This window comes from Bacillus rossius, chromosome 1 (assembly GCF_032445375.1).
Source record: "Bacillus rossius redtenbacheri isolate Brsri chromosome 1, Brsri_v3, whole genome shotgun sequence".
NCBI classification, from domain to species: Eukaryota; Metazoa; Arthropoda; class Insecta; order Phasmatodea; family Bacillidae; genus Bacillus; species Bacillus rossius.
In genome coordinates this window covers 39,594,678-39,605,349 of record NC_086330.1, presented here as the reverse complement: position 1 = coordinate 39,605,349, position 10,672 = coordinate 39,594,678, and the positions used below count along the sequence as shown (strand labels likewise).

General features: G+C 44.9%; 1 protein-coding gene across 1 annotated transcript; it reads right to left on the bottom strand.

Moving 5' to 3' along the window:
• Positions 1–3,784: 3,784 nt before the first annotated feature.
• Positions 3,785–10,133, bottom strand: LOC134546137 (uncharacterized). The gene is made up of 3 exons (XM_063388725.1): positions 9,701–10,133; positions 5,209–5,296; positions 3,785–3,861 (listed from the first exon to the last, which is right to left on the bottom strand). Exons 1-3 carry the CDS (start codon positions 9,887–9,889, stop codon positions 3,785–3,787), a joined length of 354 nt encoding a protein of 117 aa, XP_063244795.1. The 5' UTR covers positions 9,890–10,133.
• Positions 10,134–10,672: the final 539 nt, after the last annotated feature.

Sequence of the window (10,672 nt, the reverse complement as noted above, 5' to 3'; positions counted from 1 at the left end):
ACAAGTGTGTTTATTAGTATTACTAGGTGGTTGGAATCCGCCTAAGGCTCAGCGGTGAAACATTATGATGTAAACAAACCCTTAAATTTGATATACACGTAAATTTTATTAAAAATTTAATTTCTTTCGATAATGAGCAAAAAAATGTTTTCTGATATATACATATCTTTGACAAAAAATAGATAATAATATATTACGTGCATCTATGCTATTTAGTGATAATGTTAGCAGCAAGAAATTAAGTGAAAAAAGGATGAAAATTAAAAACATTTGTCAAAAAATCCTTTCAGGTATACAAACATATAGTATACATATAAAAGAAAAAATAACTAACCTTTTTTTAATTAATAATAAACTTCAAAGCTATTTGTATATTAAAAAATAAAAACATAGATTTTTCGAAATTGCATAAGTAGATAACTCCAAATATCACCAAAAGATTCTCAGTGACTTAAAGTTACGTTTACAAAAATGAACAAATTTAACCGTATTTTGTTGATGGTTAAACTTTCTTAGATATAATGCTTTTTAGTAATTATAAACATAGTCATTCGTGAGGCGCCTAAGGCGTTCATTTAAAAATGATGAATATAACAAACAATTGAATTTAATAATAAAGGCGTGTTGCTATTATTTAGCTGTTTTTAAAACGTTTCTCTTTTGTTTTGCTTCAATTTTAAATTCTATACATCTCTGTGGATTAGGCTAGTATTTGTGCTTCACGGTGTTGTTTCTATCACTACGTTATTTTGGGAATACGGCTCTCAGTTATGAAGCTGCGTTACTTGCCACAAAACTTGTTTTATATATGCTGTTTACGGAATTCAATTACTTTTTATAGTAAATACGGTCACTTGTATTTGAAATGTTTACACACCAACCTTCCCTTCCCCAAATGTTTTTTTTTGGAAACGTCGTTGTACAATATGCGTGCTTCAAGTCTGACTGACTGCCGAACAAGTCAGCGAGGTCCTTACGCCTCAGCGAATCGCGAGCAGAACCATGGCTGACGTAACTGCTATTTGAAAAAAAACGGAATAGCGGCTAGAACAAGCGAACTCTCCTGACTACTCTACTAGCCTACACTATAAAATTTTATTTGTAAGTTGAACCAATATATTAATTAAAAATTAAGGATAATTTTAAATTTGTACATCTACATAAAAAACAATTGTATTACTACAAACTAGTGTTTACAGTAATACTGGGTTTGGATTCTTACCCGAAAATTCATTATTTTGTATCGTCCCAGAACCACGTTGGTTAAAGTTATTGGTAAACCGTTCCCCCGAATGGCTTTCCAATATATACTGCGCACATTAAAAAGCATTATAAAACTAATATAAAGTGTTAATATTGAATGTTCAGGGTTTAAAAAAATATTTTTGAGTGAAAACATCAATTAAAATATAAAATTATGCGCCAATTTTGGAAAGATTAGTATTATCTTGAAACATATATGTTATTTATGAAATTTAACCATAGCAAGATGTTGTACAAAGTTGCACTATCTTTCTTGTAGTATTACAAACTATTCCAAAGGAATCTTTTGATAAAAAAAAATTGCAATTGTTTTTCCCTCAGTAGATTTCCGCACACATAGTTCCAAACGGGATGGTTCCGTACTGAAGTGGCTTCCAGCATACAATACGCAATCGTGTTTGTAGTCGTGCTGTAAGGAAATGTTTGAAAAATAGTGTAAAGTCGTTGTTCAAAAGAGGTATGGTAATTTTTAGTAGAGCATAGAAGGTATAAAATAATATCCTCATATGTTGCATTTCCCACGTTCCTGTTTCATGTAGATAAAGTATGCGGTAGGGTTGAGCTGTATAGTGGAAAATGCAGTGATGCGGGAATGAGAGCGGGCGAGCTATCTACTTGTTCTATCTCACTCGACTTTTCACATTACTAGCTATAGTACTCATCCTGCAGCCCCTTGGGATACGGAATTCGCAAGAGACTACAAACTCGGTGTATAACACCTCACGTTAATGCGAAGTTCCTAGCTGGATAGGAAATGAGTAGCTACACTGTGGAGGAAACCCTTACGTGGTATGAGAGAAAAACAAATAAATATAACCAAAATAGCAAAACCATTTATAGTTTAGTAAACTCTAAACGTATTCGAACAAGCAATTAACAATAAACTGAATAGATACGTAATACAATAATGATCAATTTACATACGCCAAATATACAACAACAAAAATATCGTTATGACACATGCAATCCCGGGTCTAGTTCAAAGCAATTCACCACGACCAAGGTAAAAGGACTAAACGCCCCAAAAAACTGCGCACCCAACTAAGCGCGCAAGCCCAACAAATTCAGTTACAAACAATGACTCTCAAAAATTCAAGCATTGACATACAAACCGAGACAAAGTACAAGTTACACGATGGTTTATTACTCTACCAAACCTGACAGTACTTCATTCGACGCGGCGGACTAGAGATTGCATGGCCGTACACGCGAATTATTCACCGTGGTCGTCGTTGCAAAAGGTTATAAGCTGGCTAGCATAAATTCAAAATTATTAAAGGTGATGATCCTTTAGGCATGAGTTCTCAACCCCGCTACACCAGCACGTTTATTTCCCAAAGTGAATTTAAGTAAAGTTCTGTCAGACGTGCCCGAACAAAAATTTAACAGATACAAATTTACAAAACATTATGACGACCAACAGCTATGAAGTGATTAAATCTGACAGAACGGCAACAACAATACATGTTGTTTCTACTAAAACTCAGTTGAAAAAAAGAGGCTCCAATGAGCTCTGCGAGCCCTTAAATAATAGAGCCTAACACAATTGCGCATGCGCGGAGGGGAAATTAAGGGGAAACGGCGCACCGCACACCAGACACATGAGAATTCACCTGTAAATAAATTATTGGCGAGAGGGAGGGGGTAGGAGAGGAGTATAATGACGTGAGGAGAGGGATGGAAGGAAGGCGCATGTACGAACTCTGAAGATACACCCGCTTCAACTTCCCCCCCTTAAAAAAGTTTAAACCTTTCCGGAACGATCCCTAAAGTTCACCAGTAAATAGCAATTTCCAATGTTTTAAATAACGACTTAAAAGGTGTCCATGATACGGGCCTTAAACAGTTTATTTTCTCTCATCTTCGTGTCACACACTTGAAGGCGAAAGTTTATGACAGGATCGTAGCACATTCTTGACTACAGCAAACAGCGACCAGCGAGCAGCGACCAGCAACTGGAGATCGGCAACCAGCAACAGCGTCCTGCGACCAGCTACCAGCAACCAGCTTGCGGGCCGACGGCAGGCGGTGGCGTAAGTCGTCGACAGCGTGTATCTCTGCGCCTCGCCCAAGCGTCACAGGTCTCTGCGCCTGGGGTTGCGGCAGCCCGGGCGCCTTCTCGGTACGTTGATACTTATGCCGCCCAGAGGAAAATCGTGACAGCTGGGCCGGAACGCCATGACGTCGGGCGGGACGATTGGCACAGCAGAAGGCGGATCTTGCAGATTCAGCCCTTTCAGTGGGGTGAGCATAGGGTAGTAACATGATGATTGCTCATTACCATTAGGTGGCCAGCCTAGTGAAGCGTTGACGAATCTCTGTCGGCAAGGGTGGTGAGCAGTAAGTCTGTCTGACTGAAGCGGACGTTTCGGCCCCTGAAGTCGGGCGATAATAAGGCAAGTCAATTCGAGGAACGCCTCGAGCGCCACCATGGTTTGGCGAGAGGCGTCCTTATGACAAGGAGATTTGTCTCTGCGAGTCGGCCTGAAGATCTTCGAGCTCGCCGGGGTGCTGGTCATGACTACAGCACGCCGGGAACAAGGAAGGCAGCTATCCTCTTCGATGACGTCAGCTGGGGCGGGCCCTGCCCCAGGTTGACTGTCGAAGGGACGGCAATGAGAGTGCCGTGAAGCCGCTGATAGATGTGTAGTCCAGGGAGTGGGTCGCTCCGGCGGGGGCGGGAAGAGACGAATCACACATTCAGCCGACGGACGGGCTGACTCCGCAACAAGCGAAGTCGGACGAGCAGAAGTCAGCTGTAGGCGATGACGGGCGGGAGTGGACTTGGCCTTTCTGGCTGCGGGCTGGAGAGCGGGTACCCGGGCTCTGCCTGCCCTAAGGTATCCACGGCTGATTGGAGGGTGATTGTCGTTCGAGGTGTCGGAACTGTTGCCGGTTCTAGTATCCGAGACATGAACCATCAAGTCCGCGGAAAGGGTGTGTGATGCGATTATATAGCCTCTCCACACCAAGTGGCAACCCTCTGCCTTCACGTGGCACCGCTGTTGAGGTTGTTGTGGCTATGTTGGGACTGCTCACCCCGACCTCTGGTCATAGCACCTCTTTACTGAAGAGGGCGCTGCCGGGCCTAACTCTGCCGCATAGTATGTATGAGACCGGAAATGGTGAAAGGGCTGAATCTGCGGGCAACAGCAGATGCGATAGAAACCTTTCCGGGGGGTTCGACGGCCGAGCCTCGGTGCATCGGTCCCAAAGGGCCCCATAGTGAATGGATTAGGCCCCATGGAAATGGAGTTCGACTGGGTATGGTGGTTGCGGTGTCGGGCGACCGGGCCTAAAAACGGGCTGTAAACTGCACGGCGAGGTATCCCCTTTAGCCTTGTAGTCGGTGGATGTACTGAGGTAACCCCCAGGTGCTTCCTGCCCGTGCACTGTGACTGCCATTTTCCAGCTGGGGTTGATGGCGGCCGTCGCCAGAGGGGTGCAGTTGCATCCGGGCCTTAACCGGCTGTAAACCCGCCGGGCCGAGGTACGGCGGGTCGGAGGGTTTTCCGAGGCGACGAGGACACCTCGTGGCTGCACTCTGAAGCGTGATGGTCTGGTCAAACTACTGGCGAACAGTCTGCCGATGAGACCAAAAGTTGGCTGTAGCACTGGAAAGACCTGGATGACTAATGGGTAGCAGTCTGCTAAGCATGTCCGGTGACTGTGGGGCTCGCTGGACTGTGGAAGCACCTGTCTTGAACCCTTACCTGCATGTAGCTCCATGTGGGGATTTTGGTCTACAGGTCCCTAAGAAGCCACTATGTATGTAGTGGTGGAGGGGACATGTTTTCCTGGATCTGGAAGTTTCAGTGGAAAAGAGCTCTGTATTCTTCAGATCAGTAAGCAGACTCCCAATCTACCCTCAAAGGGCGCACATTTGGGAGGGGTGGAAGGCGGGTGCGTTGGCCTTCGGGCCCTCGAAAACATGTAGGCGATGACGGATAAACAGCTTGACTCGCACTGAAGCTCGCACGCACGCCAGAGGACGGGCAAGGAGGGAGGGGATGCCGGTGTCAATGCAGTATGGCTAAAACACACGAAAAACAACGAGGAAACAACCGAACCCAGGCAGTATTTTTTTTTTTTTGAATAAGGTGTGCACCAAAAGAATTAAAGCTATACAAAAGTGGGGAAAAAGGTAATAATAACATTAAATTACATCATAGGCAGAAACAAACAAACCAATTTTAGAATATAAAAAACGTTAGACAGCTGAATATATACAAATATTAATTTAAATATATATTAACAAACTTTCAAACTAAATCATGTTACTATGACGAAAGACAATGTGCTTCAACGTACCAGTATCAAAAGGTAAAGAGAAAATTTACAGCCACCACATAAACTATACTAAAGGATGCTATGCAGAGCAGTACAATTTCAAATGACTAACGTGGCATTTTTTGTATTTCTTCTTATTCGAAGAACATCTGAGCAACGCCGTATTAGGACCCAGAAATCTTATGATCTCAAAGGGGCCATAATACGGCGGTAACAATTTTACATTAAGGTTATCAATGCGGGAGGGGAGAACAAAGCTCCGGCATAAAACCTTGTTACCTACACTAAAACCATGCTCAGTGCGCGTCTTATTAAACGTAGCTGCCACAGCCTCGCGGGCCTTACGCAAGTTACACGACACAGTATCGAGAACGGCGTCTAGGGAGGCGCTGTCGAGTACGGTCTCACAAGAAGGGAGGCCCCACTGATTAAGAAGCGGGTGGGTAATTTCCCTACCTAAGAAAGGAATCGAGGGCGGAAATCCAGAGGCGGAGTGATGAGCAGAATTTAATCCAACGTTAATAAAATCTAAATCTGTGTCCCACAACGTTTGATCATCACGGTAAAAAGAAATGAGAGTGGCCTTAAGGACCTTATTAAGGCGTTCAGATTGGTTACCCTTAGGATAGTAAGCACTGCTGAAAATCGGTTTCACAGCCCATTCCAGACACATGTTTTTATAGACCGTGGACTGAAAATATTTAGCATTATTGGTCACTAACATGGCGGGAGCGCCGAACAGTTTCCAAACACAATCCCTCAGTGATTTGACTATCGTGGTGGCCTTCATGTTCTTTAAAGGTATCAAAATAACAAATTTAGTGAATATGTCTAGGAGAACCAAAATACAATTATTACCCTTGCGGGACCGGGTGAGGGGGCCGAAAATGTCCATATGTACTACATGCCAGGGGGCGACGGGGGCGTCTGCACCATACAGCCCCACTCTGGTGTTCTGAGGGGGCTTTGACACCTGACAGTCGTGACAGGAGCGGATAAAATTTCTTACGTCGGCCTTTAACTCGGGCCACGCAAGATGAGCTGAAATTCGCTTGAAGGTTTTTTCTATGCCAAGGTGGCCACCTATCAAGGACGCATGGTAATAACTCAATACCATGGGACGTAATTTAGCCGGCACCAGGGCCTTGCGAGCATGGCCAGATTTGCCTGTAAAGAAAATTACGCCATTTTCCTCAACGTACGGAACATTTTCATTAGCCGCCAAGTCGTTTTTGACTCCCTCACAAAAGGGATCCTGTGCCTGGCAATCACGTATACTGAAATAAGATTCAGGGAACACTTTAACGACATTAACGTGAACAGGCTCAGGCTCAAGCTCAGAAGGGTTTTCCACGGCCTCGAATTCATCAGTGTTATACATGCGAGAGAGAGCGTCGGCATCCACATTATCAGCGCCCTTAATGTGATGCAGCTGAAAATTAAATTTGGAAAGACGAAGAACCCAGCTTCCCCAGCTTCCCCAGCTGGTGTGGGTGGTTGAAGAGCCAAGACAATGCCCGATTGTCAGTAAAAAGATCAAATTGCTGACAATCAAGATAAGACTGAAATTTTTCGACGCCGAATAGGCAGGCGAGGGCCTCCTTCTCGTATGTGCCTAGCCGCTTCTCCGACTCCAAGAGAGCGCGGCTGGCAAAGGCGATGGGGCGTAACCTACCGTCTTCCATATGCCCTAGCACCGCGCCTAGAGCAATGGAGGAGGCATCAACCTGAAGAGTAAATCGCCGATCAAAATCCGGGAGGATAAGAACAGGAGGAGAAGCTATTAAGGATTTAAGGGTGTTGAAAGCCTTTTCCTGTTCCTCACCCCAGGAAAATCCGACATTTTTTTTACGCAGGTGGTTAAGCGGGGCTGCAATAACGGCAAAATCTTGTACAAAACGGGCGAAGTATCCGATCATGCCCAGAAAGCGTTGTACCCCTTTAAGGCTCTTGGGTCGGGGAAAATTAACAATGGGGAATATCTTATCTGGATCCATGACCAAGTTCCCTTCAGAAATTATGAAACCTAAAAATTTAACATGGCCTTTAGCTAAGTCAATTTTGTTTGGATTGACGGTTAAGTGGGCGGTCCTTAAGCGCTCTAAAACCTCCTTGAGGTGCAGTAAGTGCTCCTCAAACGTCGCGCTATAAATAACAATGTCGTCGATGTAATTAAAGACGAATTTGAACTTTAGGTCACTGAGCACATGGTCAAGCACACGGCTCAGTGCCTGACTTCCAAACGACACGCCCATAGGCACGCGATTATATTCGAAGTGCCCCCAGGGAGTCGAAAAGGCTGTGTACTTACGAGAGGCAGGATTCATCAAACATTGATGAAAACTGGCATTGAGATCAAGAACTGAGTAAAATTTAGCTTTCCCTAAATGCTGTAGCACGCTTTCAACAGTAGGGAGAGGGAAAATGTCATCCACTAACTTTTCATTTAGGGGCCTATAATTATGCACCATCCTAAACTCAGAGGTGTTTTTTTTTGAAACCAAAAATGTGGGAGTACTGTAATCCGAGGTAGACGGCGATATAACCCCGGCATCCAACAACCTGTTAATAATTTCTCTCATTGCCTGCAACTTAGGAGGCGACACTTTGTGATACTTAGATCTGACAGGCGTTTCGTCCTTCAAATAAAGGCGATACGGAAGCACATCGCATCTACCTATGGCCTTAGTGATTACGTCTGGATACAACGTTATTAACTCCGCTAAAGCTTTCTCCCTATCACTAACAGTGGGCTCGTGACAAGCCATGACAATCGGCTTTACGTTCTCAGAGGTAAGCAATACCCTTAAGTTGGGGGCAAATCCAAAGCGTAACTCACACGCACACGCGTCGAAGACGTAGCGGGTGCCGCCCAGGAAATCTAAACCCAATATCAAATCATAAGAGAGACCAGGCACCACAGTAAATACCCAATCCCAGGACAAACCCGCGATTTTCAAGTGTAAGACGACCAACTTAGAGGCACTCAAAACTTCCCCGTTGGCGGTGAAAACCTTAGCTTCAAAGTTGTGAGAGACTTTACTCGCTAAATACGGGGACCGGATGCACAAACGATCAAACAGGCTATCGCTAATAAGCGAACAAGTAGCCCCGGAGTCCACCAAGGCGGAGAAAGACTGTCCTTGAATCAAAGTTTCCACAAAATGTAAAAAATATTTAGACTTGGATTTGCGAAACTTCCGACGGAGACGACCAAGTTTCCGGCCCGTCAAGGTCAGTTTCCCGGACAATCCCGGCGGTAATGCCCGATTCCCTTGCACCTAAAGCATTTACGTCTATGGAGATCCACACGAGTGCTAGAGCAAGCTGCGGTTAAATGTCCAAACGCGCAGCAGTTGGCACACCTGCCGTGGGAGTGCGTGACGTCAGTGGCATTAGACGGCCCGGCGACCTGGCTGGCGCGCGGTGCATCATCAGGCGCACGTCGCTCGGTGCTACCAGGCTGGATTACACTTATGCTCACTCGAGCGGGCGGTCGCTCGGCGCCGCCGACAGCCAACACTTTAGCAGGCTGGGAGCTCAAGGCCTTAGACTGTGGGCGTGTCACGCCAAAATGACCAATGGGTGGGAATTCCGCATGAAACTTCTGCGTGGTAATGAGCCTACTCTCTATTTCACGGCCCCAATGACGTAATTCCTCTATTGTAGTAGGGGCTTTAAGCATAGCTGAGTGCTGAAGGCACAGAGGTGTGATGTTTCCTAATATTATTTCTACCACTTCAGCCTCAAGCAGAGTCAATTCTAACACTTCTACGTAAGACAAAACTGAGTTTATAAATGTTACAACTCACTCGTTGTGAAACTGAAACCTGTAAACTAAATCTCTTTTACAGGTGTCAAGGACTCGTGGAGGACATGCTAGACGTAGAACTTGTGACTTAAAATCTGAAAAGGTAGACCTATTGCGAATCGCGTTCGTTAACAATTCCTGATAGTGGCTTCCGCACTTACTAAGCAGAGCCTTTAGAAAGTCAGTCTCAGAAACAAGATTAAGCTCATTGATCCTATGTGCTTCTAACAGAAATGTCAAAGCCGCCTTGGGCTCGGCATCGTCCAAGGAAGGCAGAGATTTCAAAGTTGAAAAAAAAAGTTTCAAATTAAACGACGAGTTCTGCGCAGCACTCACGCTAACGGGAGCGGGCAGAGGAGAGTCCGCACTCGCCGCGTCCCATGACGTCCGGACGAACTTTACGAGCCTGGCGCGCAAGTCCGCCACGGTCTCGGAAGGCTCGTAGACAAGGCCGTTGTCCTCAAAGTGCTGCAGCAGCTCGCTCTTAGAACATTTATACACCCAGCCCACGGACGGAGCAGCCATGATGGTAGTGATACTGTAACAGGGAACAACACAGCACAGAAGCTACGCAAGCAGAGTAGCGCAGTTTATTTGCAGCCCCTTGGGATACGGAATTCGCAAGAGACTACAAACTCGGTGTATAACACCTCACGTTAATGCGAAGTTCCTAGCTGGATAGGAAATGAGTAGCTACACTGTGGAGGAAACCCTTACGTGGTATGAGAGAAAAACAAATAAATATAACCAAAATAGCAAAACCATTTATAGTTTAGTAAACTCTAAACGTATTCGAACAAGCAATTAACAATAAACTGAATAGATACGTAATACAATAATGATCAATTTACATACGCCAAATATACAACAACAAAAATATCGTTATGACACATGCAATCCCGGGTCTAGTTCAAAGCAATTCACCACGACCAAGGTAAAAGGACTAAACGCCCCAAAAAACTGCGCACCCAACTAAGCGCGCAAGCCCAACAAATTCAGTTACAAACAATGACTCTCAAAAATTCAAGCATTGACATACAAACCGAGACAAAGTACAAGTTACACGATGGTTTATTACTCTACCAAACCTGACAGTACTTCATTCGACGCGGCGGACTAGAGATTGCATGGCCGTACACGCGAATTATTCACCGTGGTCGTCGTTGCAAAAGGTTATAAGCTGGCTAGCATAAATTCAAAATTATTAAAGGTGATGATCCTTTAGGCATGAGTTCTCAACCCCGCTACACCAGCACGTTTATTTCCCAAAGTGAATTTAAGTAAAGTTCTGTCAGACGTGCCCGAACA